Genomic DNA, 15,757 nt, shown 5'->3' with positions numbered 1-15,757 from the left:
GAGAGTAGAGGAGAGGAGAGGAGAGGAGAGGAGGGAGGTAGGGGGTGCATTGTTAGGGAATCCAAAGGCGGCGTAATTAAGCCCAATGGATCCCAGATGGCTGGCTGTCAGTGACGTGAGAAGAGGGACGAGCTCCTAATAGGAACCAGACGGCTCACAAACGCCTTTGAACTGCCGCCCTGAGAGGGAGAGGGAGAGAGAGAGAGAGAGAGAGGAATCAAACGCGGCATGGGCCGTGCGCGCTTGCTAAATAACTGGCAGCGGGAGATGAGAGGAAGTGAGGAGGAGAGGAGAGAAGCGAGGGAAGTGGTCTCAGAAGAGTGGAGAAGACTATATGCGTGCGTCACAGTCCAGATATGTCTAGGGTCTCATTTTTATCTGCCTGTGTCACTCACATTTAGGTAGCACAGAAACGTCTTGTCTGTGGCTGCCACCTGCTTGAAGTTGCATGACTTTGACTGCCTTAAATTGTTTGCTCTATTACTATTTTTTTAACCATTATATATCTAGAGAAGGTTTGCAGAGGGCGCGTCTTCTTTTTTTCAGCGATGCTCTGCTTTACATTTCAACAGTTACACACATTCACACCTGGGAGCTGCCCCAATACAACCGCAGTCTTCTACTCTTGGCCTCTGACCAGCAGTGGATCAAGCACAGTGATCAAGCACTTGGAAGATGAGCTTTGATAATATATCTTTCTTCACTTTCAAAGTGAAAGCGCTTACACTGAGATTTGCAGTGAAAAAGTCCTGCAGTAATTTCAGTTTTGGTTTTCTCGCAGACAGTATGATGTTTTTCCACTCAATAAGCAAAGTTGAACTGTAAATTGAATTTGGTGAAAGAATTAAATTGGGATTTTTTTTTAAATCTGCTTTGATCTTTGCTCAGTCTATTCTGGTGTCAACTTTGAAACCCATCAATCACTTCCATTGCCAAAACCTCCCAGTGCCCAGAAAGATAACTCCTGTCACATTTCCTCACAATCTTTCAATGAATTCCTCTCACACACTGACATATGACATTGCATTTACTGTAATGATGTGCTCATGAACTGGCACTCTAATAACTTTTTCCCTCCCAAATCTTTCTACACTTGCAGAGAAAATATTATAATTCACATTACAATTCACTCTTAACTTTATTTAGGCTGTGTTGCTTGAATACACAAAACATTACTGATGGGGAACAGCAAACAGTGTCCATGGCCTGTGGGATGTACAGCATTTTGTTTTCTCTCTTTCTCTTCAGAGCGGTGGTGATGCCCATCGCCCACGAGTTTTCCCCTGACGTGGTGCTGGTGTCTGCTGGCTTTGATGCTGTAGAGGGACATGCATCACCGCTGGGAGGCTACAGGGTCACAGCCAAGTGTAAGGCTCAGTTAGCACTTAGCACACGCACACGCTCATACATAAATATGAATGAGTGTCGTAATATCTCTTCCTTACTTACACACAAAGACACAATCTGAAAGTTAATCGTGTTTAGTTTTTGTGGCTCCTATGGATATTCTTAATCTTCAAAACCATGTTATCTTAACCCCATTATTCCATGAATAGTAGCTGACCAGTCGTCATCTGACTCAACCTGTGTGTGTGTGTGTGTGTATGTGTGTGTGTGTGTGTGTGTGTGTATCCTGGCAGGTTTTGGCTTCCTGACCCGTCAGCTGATGTCCCTGGCCGGGGGTCGGGTGGTCCTGGCTCTGGAGGGGGGTCATGACCTCACCGCCATTTGTGACGCCTCTGAAGCCTGCGTCAGCGCCCTGTTGGGCAAGGAGGTGAGAGGGGTGTGTGGTGTGTGAGTGCTTGTGTGTGTGTGTTTATGTAGAGGTGTATTCCATCCTCTCACCACTGTGTCTCGGTTGTGTCCCAGGTGGAGCCCCTGTCCCAGTCCGTCTTGGACCAGAAGCCTTGTGCCAACGCTGTGGTCTCGCTGCAGAGAGTCGTCCAGATTCAGGGTGAGAACTGAGCGCCCCACACACCTCACCACCGCACAGCCCGGGTCATCCTGAACCACACAGGTCATTCAGAGGGATGACATGTTTGCAGGACTCTACTGAAATTACAGAGCTCACAATACATGCATACAGATTTTGGAGTGGTCTCTGCTGTTTCATTTGCTGTTTTAATGGGTTTTGGATGTATCAACAAAGAAATTCCAACAATTACAGACAACTGGTAGAATGAAGCATTTTATTATATTGCCACATTTTGTCTCATGCTACTTGTTTAGTAGACAAGACACCTCAGAGGTTTGAGGTTTCAATATGTTCTGAAGTTTTCACTGTGCACGTTGGCTGTTTCTGTTTTTCCTCTACAATCTTCAACATTTACCTTCTTTATCTTTATCTCAGTAGTAGTCTCACTGTTTCCCTGTTCCACTCACCTCCACTGTCTCTTTTGGCTTTCCTATCTTGCTGTCTCCAAGGTCAGTCATAAGCCATGTTTCAGTTCAATTGTCAAGCAGATTTCACACAAACTTTTGAAATGTCGCAAAAAATAGGAAAATGTGAATTAGATGCATTTCCATCAGCTGGTTTGAAGCGAATAAATAGGCTGAATGTCACATCCACAAGAAAAAATGAATTTAAAGAAATTCAAGAATTGAATTGTGTGTTAGCTAGCTAGTGTTAGCTAAAGCTAATGTCTTACCCACTGCGAGAGTGGGTAATGCATTTCTATTGATATTTATTGCATAATTTGTTTATTGACAAAAAAGAATGCTTCAAGCGAGAACAACTTTTACGATGTGGATTACATTTTATCCAATTTTGCAGTTTTTAATTCGATGTGTCATAATTCTCTATAGACTCTCTTACATGCTAACTGTCTCTCTTGGCAATCATCTTGTTTAGCATTTCATCTCTGTTTCCATCATTTCTCCACTTAGCACTCTAACCCTCTATCTCCTCACCACTACTGCTCTCCGGCCACCTCTCCTCCTTTCCATCCCTGTCTCCCATCCCTCCCTCCAGCCCTCCCACACACACACACACACACACACACACATACATACACACAGACACAGACACACACACGGCCGCCCTGGCTCCAATTATCTTCAAACACTTCTCTGGCACACGACCTTCGCAACATCCCCTCCTGATTGCACACAAATGTTATCCCAACCAAATTAGATTAATTAAAAATATTTGCAAAGCCACAAGAATGTTAAGCCCGTAATTTAGGCCTGGGGTGAAATATATGCGAGTTGCATACTCCCAACACACACTCAGAACACACACAGATAGAGATGGACACATTCACACTCCAGTACACATCATACATAATGATTGATTTTCCTTCCGCTGTGTGTCAAAGGACACACGCATGTCCTGAACTTGGAGACTTTGAGAGAACAGATTTAATTTTAGTGTATGTTGCTAAATGGATGTTTAGATCATGGGCTTTAATATTATGCATTTTGACAGCTATGATTTTGATTATAACTTATGTTAATGACCACAGGAAAGTAATGCCACAACTACTGCCAAAACTGTGCTTATATTCAGATCAAACAGCTACAGCTCCAAGTAGCTTTTTAATAATTCAACATAGAGCACATACAGTAAAGCCACTTTCTCTCAAGGAACCATGCATTAAGTATGAAAACATCATTGGAAATACCAATGACTGAAGCCATTAATCTCTCGCTCTTTCTCTCTCCTCTCTCCTTCCCCCTCTCCCTCATTTCTGTTCTCTCTCCCGTCCCGCTCCTCCCTCCAGGTGAGTACTGGCAGAGTGTGAAGTCCTTGGCTGCCACAGAGGATCTGTCCTACCTGCAGGCCCAGAGACTGAGGCTGAGACGAGACTCGGACAGCGAGGCCGTCACCGCCCTGGCCTCGCTCTCCATGGGAGTGCTCGCCTCAGACAGGTAACACAGGCCAGCGCAGTGCAGCTTACATGTCTAGAAATGTGTTTATATCTGCAACCATGCAAATAAACCAGTTACAAATTCTGCACAGCCTTACAGTGTTATTGTACTGTATGATATGATAAAGTCACCCCCAGTCATTGTAATTTGTGTATATTTGGGTATATCAGTTATTTGCGTCAGTTAAACAATCACAAACAATTACTGTTGTGCAGAAAGCTGTACATATGTTGTTAACACATTTTTTTTCTCTTTCTTTTAATAAGAAAACATCCCGATGAATTCATGGAGAAAGGGGATTCCATGTAGAGAAGAAAAAAACCTCCTGATAAATACCTTCAACCAAGTACCAGTGCACTCGAACACACACACACACACACACACGCACACACACAAAGCTATGCAATTGGACCATCACTGGAAGCAGATGTCCTCCTCAGTTCGACCACTGTATTCAACGCCTCACACAAACTCAGCCGCCTCCATCTGCATTACTACTGGGCTCAGTCTGACCACTCACCTGCCTCCACAAACACACTGAGGACACACCGCTCACCTGGACACACACCGAGGAGACTAAATACTCATATTCCCATGATGCCTCTTCAGGCATTCCTGAATGGGATGTCACTTAATGAACTGAGAAAGAAGGTGAAAAGAAAGATAACCAGAAGCAGATTGATGAAGGATCTTAGCTCACAGCCACTCTCATGTACCATTGGGAGCTAGCAACTTGACGTAGCATGAAGACACTTGACAAAGCGCAGCTCTGCGACTTTAAGCGTTCACCTTGGATATGACTCCCACAAGACCTGTTTGAGACCACTCAGGCTGTTGTAACCTTGTGGGGGGTCAAAGGTCACCTTGGCTCACTGGAGCCAATCACTCGGAAAGGAAGAAGTCGTCCCCGCAGGACGTGCCTGTGAAGGAGAACAGATATATCCTCTGCACTTAAAACACGTCCCACTATGATGATGTCATTTGTCTATTTGTGACAAAGATCCAATGAAGGAAAATATCAGTGATCAGGAAAAGATCAGAGTATTTCTGATTGTTTTGCACTGTACGTTGTGTAATGTGAACTTGAGGAAGCTTCATTCGTAAGCTGGAGGAGACGTGGCTTTTTGTTGACAACTAAACGTCTTGTTTTGCTCATGTTTTTACGCTTATTTTAATAGGTGTGTATTTGACCTATGGCATACTTCATTGTCAACACAAAATGTAATGACAACACATTTTTTTTAAAGAATCCAGCAAGAGTGGAGCTACAGTGAAGCCTGTGATACATATGTTTCATATTGTATTGGATGTCCTCAGATTTTCTTAAATCTTTTTTTTGTCTCCTGGGCGAGTGCACGCAGTAAAACTCAAGACCGCTGTATTGCTCCCCATAGAACAAAAGAAGACAAAGCAGTCTTAACAAAGTGCATCTTAATTGTGTATAAATAAATGATGTTAGTGACATTAGTCACAATGAAGAGCTCATACCTCTAGCCACTGGAGTATCAGAAGCTGTGGATAAGAAGAGACTAAATCAATCAGAAAGATTCCTGGATGAGATTCTTTACACGTCAGGCAGGACAGAGAGCATCCGTGACTCCTCAGATTCATGCAGTATGTCACTTACAGTATGTCACACCACACACACATGATTGTATATGTGAAGATGCAGATCAGCCATTCACATCACTTCTCTGGCATGAGGAATTTCTTGCAGTGAGGTTGAGTTGTGGATTCCGGGTGAGAGCTGCATCCGAGCCAAACTCGCTGTGGGTAATAACTGCTTTGCCATCGGTCTTCTGCATCTATCAGGCCTTTGACAATCACACACGAAAACAAGTGCACTTATAAAGCCCTCAGGAAAGGAGGGTTAGACAAACGACTTGCGTCTTAAAATCCTAACTCGGATGATGCTCGTTAAGTGGACCAGTGTTTCAACCTGTGGATGAGCATTCCTGCTGTATTTTGTAAATCTCTTTTATACTTTTTTTTCTACCGTAACAAAGACAAGTGAGCAATCCTTTGTTCACATTATTGATCTTGTGCCGTTCTGTTTACTGTCAGTGTCAGGGATGTTTTGCTCCCTGGACCAAACAAAGGCATTTTAACAGTTAGCATGGAGTAATAATATTGAGATAGTTGAATATCCACACAGTGCAATTGGACACAGGTTAAGCGCAACCAAAGCTTATGAGAACAATGTGCCGTCCATGGACTGGCATGGCTTAAATAACTTCAAAGACTTTCAAGAGTTTATGAATGTTTCTTTTTTCTATCCAAACAGTCGAATATCACAAAAAGCACAGGCCGAATACATAAACAACTTCATTTTTCAAAGAACTGACGTGACTTATATTTATAAATTCAAATTCAGTGTCTTTGAAGTGCTCTTTGCATGTCTTACAGAATTTTGACGGTGCTATAGATGATTTTTTAATTGCTTTGGTATTTCCTTTCTTTCTTTCTTTAGGTTGTGCTGTGTATGCAACCAGAAACCTATCAGATCTATGTTAATGTAATGTGAAAACAAACCATAGTGAGAGAATGGAGTAGTTTCAGTTCCATGCCGTATAGGACAGTCCGTTAGAGGAGTTTATTGTACATTTGTCTTTTTTTGAAGTAGTTTTATTAAGAGAACATTCATTACAGTGACCTGACATATCTCTTGTTTTATTGTTTGTCTTAATGCAAGTGTCTTATTTTTGTATTTGTGTCCTCACAAATTAACCCTGTTCATACCTAGAGACCAAATTACAAGTATTGTCCCATGTGCCTTGAAGTATCATGCCGACCAACCTGTGTGAAGGTAGCCTTAACAGACTGGATCTTAATTAAAACTGCTGGCCAAGTCAAGTCAGAAAATGCCTCATCTCATTTTCTCATAACTGGTCTGTTCTTTCTTTCTGTACAGTGTACATAATGACTTTGTTTTGATTTATTGTCTGCCTTTTGTCTTTTCTACTATTTGTGTCTCAAAAAAAAATCCTTAATAAAGGTAAATTTTATTCACTTAATCCTTATGTGAATGAATTATTTGAATTGTGATAGCTTGGTCTTTTGAATGAAATAGTTGGGGCACTAATTATTTTGTTAATCATTGATTATTTTCTTGTGAGCAAAGTCTCCGCGGCTCCGTCTCATACCTGAATTTCCACCGAATGTTTGCTGGCATCAAAATAATGCACTTATATATCAGCAAAACATTTTATTGTCCACAGGAGCTGACATAATAAAGATTATTGAAAGCAGATGGCAAACAAAACAAAAGAAACACGATCAACCAGCAATTACACTATTTATGGTTACAAATGAATCCTCTATGCTGTAGCAGTAATCACTTCATCATCATTTTGGCACATTGTACACAGAATTTTCTACTGTATTAAATGCATTATCCAATCACTGAGAATGTGTCACAGCATAAACTTTGCAAAAATATATATTTTTTTAAAAATGCAGAAAATACACATACATTGATCAGATTTTCTTGCATTAAAAAATACAGCTTTCTACAACATTCACTAATGGCACAACTGAACTTTGTTTACAGCAATACAAAGGAGATGATGTCTTAAGCATTTAAAATGTGTAACTCCATTCAGTGGTCTCCTAAGTTCCCAACATAAAAAATAAAAAATAAAAATCTAAAAGTAAACACAAGTGGAATAGTGGGTGATCTAAGATCAGTGGTTTATGGTTTACATAGATATTTTCCCATGGACATTTTTCATTATGTAAAGCCAAGTGTAATCAATATGCAGAGTTTGCATAATACAGTGTGCATACACCAATTTCACACACAGAGTCACTTTAAAACCCCAAAATACACAGAAAGCTGAACAGTTACTACAGCACGAAAGTCGAAAATTTGCGTTAAATTCCTCGTTGCTCTTCCCTTCCCACAAGATGGGGGTTTGAGAGCCAGAGCGATTAGCTTATTAGCATCTTAGCTGTAAACATTCATTGGCTGTGACCGCCCTCTAACCATCTCTGTGCCATTAACATTAGTCATCTTAATGTTCGTCTGGCAGTGAGTCATCCTATTTGAAATGCTGTAAAAAAAGAGTTGGGTGGACGGTTATCACAGAGTTACCCAAGGCACTCAGACCGGCAGCCATTTTGTTTCATTGTCTCCGCAGGCCAGCTGTTAGGTTTTTGTTGTTTTCGTCATTCAGAATGTTCATCGCTTGACTGTCATGTCTCCCCACCAGTGTTCAGTGTTTCAGAAACACGTAGTGAAATTTGTTAGAGTCAAGCTGCAAGGATACACCTCATTGTCACGTGTCAAGCACATGTGTCCAGTCCGCTTTGAGGGAAAGAGAGAGGGGGATTTTTAAGATGAAAAGACCGGGGATTTCTCTGTTGAAGTGTCGCCGGTGAGTCAGCAACACATTTCTTCTTTTAGGAGGCAGAGAATTGTCCTTTTGTCAGTTTGTCTAGAGAGAGGAGAAATATAGAGAAGTTAATATCAATGTCTTAACCTTGTCCTCTCTCAACATATAAAGACACTTCACACGCTATGTTTCATCAGCGTTGCAGTCTCAAGGAACAAACGATATGGCGGCTTAGTTGGTGTGAAAATACTTTGATTTCTTTCTGTGGAAATATTCTAATGAAAGTCTTGTGTGTTGGAGATATAAAATGTACAAACAAACAAACAAACACTTCTGCTCAGCGCAAGTGGAAAAATACCCACAACTCCTTAGCTTTCAGCTTCTTCTCTTGTTTTAACAAGCAAACATTTCATCTGGAGCATTCTCAATTCTCCCTAATTACAGTGTGCCTTTCCATGCTTCGAGAGAAATAGAGAGAGAGAGAGAGAGTCCAGTAAGCAGAATGTTTTGTGGGTGTCGTCCCATCACATAACTTTCATTATGCCATAAAAGTGCAAACTGCCAGACATAACTTGTTTTCTGTCATCTAACAAACAGATTGTGACAAAGTATAGGGCAACTTGTCCCATTCTGCTGCATTGGTTTGCTTCTCTCTTTACCCAAAAGTTACTGCTGGAGCTCTCTAAGAGTAAAGCATAATAATGCACATTAGCACATTTCGTCATGCAATATCTGACCATGAAAGCAAATACCTTCACAAGGGCCCCAGGATTGTGTTTGTTCTTTTGTGGAGCATTTTCTTTTTTTTTTCGCAATTGTTTTACACTTTATAGATGATTTCCTCTATTAATTCATACTTAAACGCTTACTACTGGGCAGCGAATTGTAAGTGAATGTGAGAGACATATTGGGACAATGTTTGACAAAGCCTGATGCATTCTGGATCAAACACTGTTTTAATCATACAGCTTTTCCTTTCATCCAACGCTCCTGCCTACGTGTCAAACCAGAACGTATTCCTCCGTGGCTCTCTATCACTCCAGCTGTCTGAGCAGGCCTAACCCAGTACACACACACACATACTGACGTACACACACACACACACACACACACACACACACACACACACACCACCTGCACTCGCCGTGGCTCAAAGTTTGCCCCTCTAAAAATAAAGATGAGTATCAGCAGCCCACAACTTCTGGATGGGGCTGATTTGCAAGGCTTTTAAAATGCAGATGGGCGGCAGAGGACTTTGCATCTGGTCCTAGATCAGTCCAAAGTTAAAGCCAGAGATTTAATATGCATAGCAGAGCATCCAGCAGCTGGTCAGTCCAAACTGTAACACACACACACACACACATACACATGCATACAAACACACACACGCACACATGCACACAGCAGAGCCAGGGGTTCCGGCAGAGGAAAGAGCAGCAACAGGCATTTTGATTGGAGTATAAACAGAATGGAGTGTATTGTTATTGCCAACTCAAACAGAACAGCCCTCTCCTTCTATAAATCCCACACTAGGCCAGACACCCACGCACCCTAAACACATGTTCAAGGAAATGCGCAAACGTGTGCACTGTGAATACATGTGTAATTATACACAAGCTATATACTCCCACTGAAAATATTAATGGCTAATCTGTACTGAATGTACAAACAATCAGGGACATTTGCTCCTTTCATGAAGTACACCGATGAGGTGAATCCAGGCAAAAGCTATTATCCCTTATTGATTTCCCTTATTCAATCTAAACCAATCACAAAGGAGGAAATGTCGATAAAGAGAAGCAGAGGAGTTAGAGAAGGATTTTTAAGCTTTGAGACAATTGAGACGTGGATTGTGCAAAAGGTTCTGCAACTTAACATCAGGAAGATGTCCCCAATATTTTGTACATTATGTATATTTTCATATGTATGAGCAATGCGCATGCATGCTTTTAATATACGCACATATGTACACACAGAAAAGCATGTGCATTAGCCTCAACAGACCATGCACCTTATGCACACCACACACACACACACACACACACACACACACCTACACACACGCTTCTGCCTTTGAAAATTTCCTGGTTATTGCCAACCTTGGCCATTTCCTAAGATTGGAAATTTAGGACAATTGCAGGCCTTGTATTTTCTAGCACTTTCTGTGGCGGCCCCTGCGGAGCACAAGATAACAGGAGGGAGGGCAGAGTGGCGGGTAATGACTACCGAGCTGCGTTCAAGGACACTCCGCTCCACATGCAGGGGCCTTGGCTTTCCATCCACAGCACTGGAACCTTCAAAGTCTGCTGCAGAGGCCACTGAGGATTTAATAGTAATGCAGAGTGGAACACCTGGAGTGTGCACATGGCCAGCGGCTGTGTGTGTGTGTGTGTGTGTGTGTGTGGACGTGTGTCTGGAGAGTGTAGCACTCAAGTGTGTGTGTGTACGTTGTTACTGTGTAGTATATCATACTACAGTATTATTTATTCTTGCACTGCGCACTTGTCGATGGGTCTATGCTGCATCACAGTACATTTGATTTATTGACATAGTACTTGTGATTTACTGATTTCTGTACAGTGTATAGTGTGTAATTGCGTGTGTATGCGTGCATGCACATGCTAGTAATATTGTATCTATATGTATGTCTGCTTACAGGCGGGTGTGCTTCACTGTGTGTGTGTTTGAAGATGTGTGTGTTCACCTTGATCTCTCTTCTATCTGATGTAAAGTCTGCGTTTCCTCCAGCACCTTGTTCTCCCCTGACACACATATGCACCTTTACATGGCCAGAGCTCAGCGCGCTGCTTGCTAAGGGACTGGCTCTGCTCTGCACCTCGTCATCTCTCAGCCCCTCACTCTTCCATTTAAACGCTTATCTTGCAGGCTGACGTCTGCCCTCAGAGGACTCACTGCCCACCGGCTTCCACAAATATAAACCGTAATTTTTGAAAGACTGAACCCATGAGATGAGAGAGAGAGATATCTCTGAAACATCTGCACGTGTATTCCTGTTTACTTATGTGCAGATGTGTGCACATACACACGCACACATGCACACACACACACACACACACATGCTTGTGCACGCTGCTGCACAGGTAATTAAAGCTCACTACAAAACAGGTCCACACACACAAGCACACACACACAAGCACACATGTACGTTGACATAAGCACACACAGCGCCCTGTGCCCCCCTGGCACACACACCTTCCTAATGCCTCACAACTGTTTCCAATCTAAAGGTTCCTGCTTGTCTGGGCCCCGGCGGGGCCTGATTGCACGACACTGGATACAAGATCCTGAGGAGAAAGGGCAAGGCTGCAGGGGAGAGAGAGAGAGAGAGAGAGAGGTGCTTCCTCTTTCTTTCCTTCACTTTCCCTTTCTTTTTTCCTCCTATACTGTACCTGTCCAGGACCCCTGTGTCTGTTTAAATGGTCAGAAAAATAATAGGCCGTGCCTGAAGTCTATGAGACTAAACTGGAGGGAAACTGTTGTCTTAAGTACATCAGAAGTCTGCCAAGTAGGCTACTGGACCTGTAGTGTTCATCTTGATTACAATAACGCTAAATATGTTGTTAGTTCATTTTAGGCAATGAAGTGTAACTACTAAGGTACTTTCTACCTCATAACTTACCTTATTTTAGTTTAAGTACCTAATATCCACTAATACCCATATTGTTAACAACTATTAACTGAAGCAGTTTTACGTAACAACCAACAACAACATAACAATTCATAATTAACAAATAAACACATTTTACATATTGAAAAAATTATGTAAAAAATTACGTCTGAGCAGCTATAGATATAAGTGGTGCAAAATATGTTTCTTTTAAAGTTTAGAGCTATTGAAGATAATGAATGCAATGCAAATGTGGACTAAACTCATCTGAGTCTTTTAAATTAAAACAATTAAATCACAGTTTCTATTATATAGTTTAGATTATCTTTTTGCAGAGACACTTCAGTACATGCTTTTTATAAAACATGTATTGTATAATGTAGAGTAAAATGCATATGTGCATATAAATTCAAAGTAAAAAAAAAAAAAGTTAAGAGATGTTTGTTTTGTTAATGCTGTCTTTTACACATAAATGCTAAGTAAAAAAAAAAGATTCCCTGTTGGTTGCTGAATACTGTGATTATCAAACCAGTAACTGTACTGTATGTGAATGGGAGCCAACTCAACATGTGTTGTAATCATGCACTTCTTAACCGTTTACATTTCTATCAAGCTTTTGGTATTCATTCAATATTTTCAATATTTAATGAATTTAATGAATAATTCAAATTCACTATTTTTATGCACATGCAGTTACTATCTCCCTGCTGAAATTTGGAGCTGTTAACAATAACAGATCAAATTTGATTCAAATGATTAATTCTGTGCACATCTGCTATGAGGTATTCCAGAGGCTTTGCCTCATATTTGTCTCACAATATTTTACAAAATCAAAATGCATGAGAACATTTGTGAATAGCAACAACATTCATGCTTTACCCTTTTTTTTTAACATGATTTATTTGAATAGGTGGCCTGTACACATTTGTATATGTTTTATTTCTCTTGTTTATTTTGTGTGTTCAATGCATTCTCACTATTTATTCATAGAGCTGAAAGGCTACAGATAATGTACCAGAGCAAACTGTCACTGTTTTGAAACTGGTAAGAAATACCAAGGCACATAAATCAGTTATATCGATGTCCATGTGCTGATGACATGAGGAAAACAGAGGTGTGTGTGTGTGTGTGTGTGGGTATGTGTGTATGTTTCCATACCTGAGGGGCTGCAATGGAGCGGCTTGTTGCATTGGACTAAACTGTAAGGCAGACAAGAGAGAGCAATGGAAGTGGAAAAATGGAGGGGAACAAGGGGAACTTTTTAGTTTTAGTTGCATAGACACAACCAGATGTTAACACTGAAAACTGTGGCCTGCTGAGCAGTGTATGGCAAGGTTTGGGATGAAAAGATTAAGATCAGACCAGAAGGGAAGGTTTAATAGTGTGCAGAAAGGGAGAAATAGGTGCGAATACAGACAGAGGCAGCGGGGCAGAGATGAGGACAGGAGTGGGTTAGGAGGGAAGTTAAAGGGGGGTCCTAGTGGCTGGTGGACATGGCCCAGGCACCCTCCATCCTCCAGACGGAGAAGGCGTAGCTCAGTCTTTCATGGGCCAGGTAGTTGCAGCTGGCCAGCTTGGCGTCCATCTCGTCGCTCTGCAGCACCTGGTAGAGGAAGTCGATGTAGCGCGAGGCCAGCTTAAGGATCTGGATCTTGCTCAGCTTGTCCGAAGGTAGCGTGGGGATGATCTTGCGTAGGGAGGCGAAGGCGTCGTTCAGAGACTGAGTACGTTGGCGCTCCCGCACGTTGGCAATGACACGCTGGGTGTGCAGGTCCTCGAAGGGCTGGTCCGGCCCGGGGCCTAGCGACGTGGGAGCCAACGAGACCACCGCCGTGGGGCTTTTCTTCACCCTCTTCGGCCCGGACGGGAGCAGGCTGTTGGGACTGCCGGTGCTACTCTCCTCCGCCCGGCCGAGGCTGTCCTTCTTGGGATAAGGGGAACGTTTTCGGCTTCCCGGTTGGAGGGTCTTCTTAGAGCCCCTCTCCAGTTCCTCCTCGCTGGCCCCCAGCCCTCCTTCAGGGGAGTTGGTGCAGGACACCTCTTCTCTCATTGTAGCGTCCCACTGAAGACCCTCTACTTTCCCCTTCAAAGACAGGACGCTGTTGCTCTGCCTTTTTCTCCTTTTCCCCTTGTTGACTCTTGCAATGTCTACAAAAGTGAACTTGACAAGCTAGTCTGAAATGTGTTCTCCTCCTCCAAAGAAAGCAGAAGAAGAGATAGCTGTCTTAACTTACGGCTGTTGAAGCTCCATTGGACTGGATGTCACTCAGACTGTCCTGTTTCCTGGTTACCTTGTTAAATTTCTCACTTTCACATTCCCATCTCAACCTGGCAGTCAGAACAACAACAAACCATCTGACAGGCAGGTCCACCTCCGCGCCTTTTATACCCGTCCACTAACCAGGGCCTGCGGGCGGCTCCCATTGGCTTAGTGGAGCTCAACTGGGCGGGGCCTGGTCCGAGCCAGGCAGGGAAGCAGGAAGTGTGCGTTAGCTGGGTGGATGGTGGAGGAAGGGGGTAAGTGGCCCTCTCAGCCAATAAGAAGCGCCGTGTCTAATGTTGCAGGAGATGTCTGAGGCTTTATGGGTTCCAGATTTCTGCTGGAGCTCGCCTGGCGTTAGTCCGCACCCTCGTGTCTGCATTCTCGTTCATCAATTCATTATTAGGTCAGGAATAAACATAAAACCTTTTTTTTTTTTCAACAGTCATCAATGTAAATTTAAGCGATATTGCTGAACACTTGTTTATGCTCTTCTTTTTGAACACATGCTTAAACTGACTGGAATGGGAATGGAAAAATGTATTTCACAACAAATGTGTTGCAGAAAAGTCATAAATCATATGTGTTGATGCAGTGCGAAAACATGTTTATTTTTTTTCTCAAATAAGAGAGAACAAGTGGCAGTTCACCCTAACATTTATCTGCCGTGATCCCTATCATGTTGATAACCAGATACTGTAAAAACAAATCTGTTAAACCACGGGTCACTCCGTATTCCCAGTCAATGAAAATAATGTGGATTAACAGAATGAAGGGGGATTTATAGGTTAAACAATACACTTTATGATGTGGAATTCATGTTTATAAATGGCACAATTAGAAACTTTACCACGACAAATCATGAAGCCTTGAAAACCCAAAGGGATTTTTTCATAAAGCTATTCAGCCACAGTAGCTTTAAGTAGATCTGAGAGAAAATGTGAGGTTATGCAAGCTCACATTCTGGAGAGAATTTCATAAGATGAGCTGGTCCTGACATATCACTGTCTCACAGTCTCATACTTGACAAATATGTTTAGAATATTTATTAAAATCCCTTTAAAACACTCATTATTTAAGACATGACTGATGCATCTTGTAGAAAAGTGCAGAGACACTTTATGGAGGAACAACTCAAACGTTGCTGCTGACATCAGCCTCCTAGTCCTCTGTCAGATCTCCATGGAGACGGCCAGAGAGCCCAGACAGGACCCTAAATAACCCTTGACCTCAGTGCCCCAGTGACCCCAGCCTGCTAAGGTGAGAGAGCCGCTAATTGTGCCATCCATGCCCTCTGGCGAAGCCGACACATGTTCCCGCTCTACACCGCGGACCCATGGGAAGACACATCTGGGCCTGCAGCCACTCAGCTCCACTAGCAAACACCTACATACGTTTTCTACATGTTGTCAGTAATGACACAGCAGAGTCTCTTGAAGTAACGATAATGACTAGCTTGGACGGCTCGTGTTTGTACGTCATTTCACAGAAAATCAACCTTGTGGCCTCTTACACCTTCATGCATCATGACTAGTAGGGGTTTTTTCCAAGTTGCAGAAAATATGTACTTTTTGATGACAGCATGATTAATAATGGCTTTCATATTTAAGCACCTCCCAACAAATGCATTTTCACAAAAAATCATTACATCTCTCTTGTTTCCAA

At 42.4% G+C, this 15,757-nt stretch overlaps 2 protein-coding genes across 4 annotated transcripts in view; one reads left to right on the top strand and one right to left on the bottom strand.

The window, feature by feature from the left end:
- Nucleotides 1-6,884, top strand: part of LOC139907911 (histone deacetylase 7-like) — a 44,398-nt gene extending 37,514 nt beyond the window's left edge. For all 3 annotated transcript variants that reach the window (XM_078283476.1, XM_071894424.2, XM_078283477.1), the window contains 5 exons: nucleotides 1,249-1,367; nucleotides 1,641-1,774; nucleotides 1,870-1,954; nucleotides 3,723-3,870; nucleotides 4,137-6,884. In XM_078283476.1, the coding sequence (XP_078139602.1) occupies nucleotides 1,249-1,367; nucleotides 1,641-1,774; nucleotides 1,870-1,954; nucleotides 3,723-3,870; nucleotides 4,137-4,179 (529 nt within the window). In that variant the 3' untranslated portion in view covers nucleotides 4,180-6,884. The remainder of the gene's footprint in view (nucleotides 1-1,248; nucleotides 1,368-1,640; nucleotides 1,775-1,869; nucleotides 1,955-3,722; nucleotides 3,871-4,136) is intronic.
- Nucleotides 6,885-6,921: 37 nt separating this feature from the next.
- LOC139907912 (twist-related protein 2-like) lies at nucleotides 6,922-14,172 on the bottom strand. Its single transcript, XM_071894425.1, has 2 exons — nucleotides 12,991-14,172; nucleotides 6,922-8,306 (listed from the first exon to the last, which is right to left on the bottom strand). The coding sequence occupies exon 1, from the start codon at nucleotides 13,880-13,882 to the stop codon at nucleotides 13,310-13,312; it is 573 nt and encodes a 190-aa protein (XP_071750526.1). The 5' UTR covers nucleotides 13,883-14,172; the 3' UTR covers nucleotides 6,922-8,306; nucleotides 12,991-13,309.
- Nucleotides 14,173-15,757: the final 1,585 nt, after the last annotated feature.

Source organism: Centroberyx gerrardi, chromosome 5 (genome assembly GCF_048128805.1).
Source record: "Centroberyx gerrardi isolate f3 chromosome 5, fCenGer3.hap1.cur.20231027, whole genome shotgun sequence".
Lineage (NCBI taxonomy): Eukaryota > Metazoa > Chordata > Actinopteri > Beryciformes > Berycidae > Centroberyx > Centroberyx gerrardi.
The sequence above is the reverse complement of the archived record's forward strand: the minus strand, read 5'-3'. Positions and strand labels throughout refer to the sequence as shown.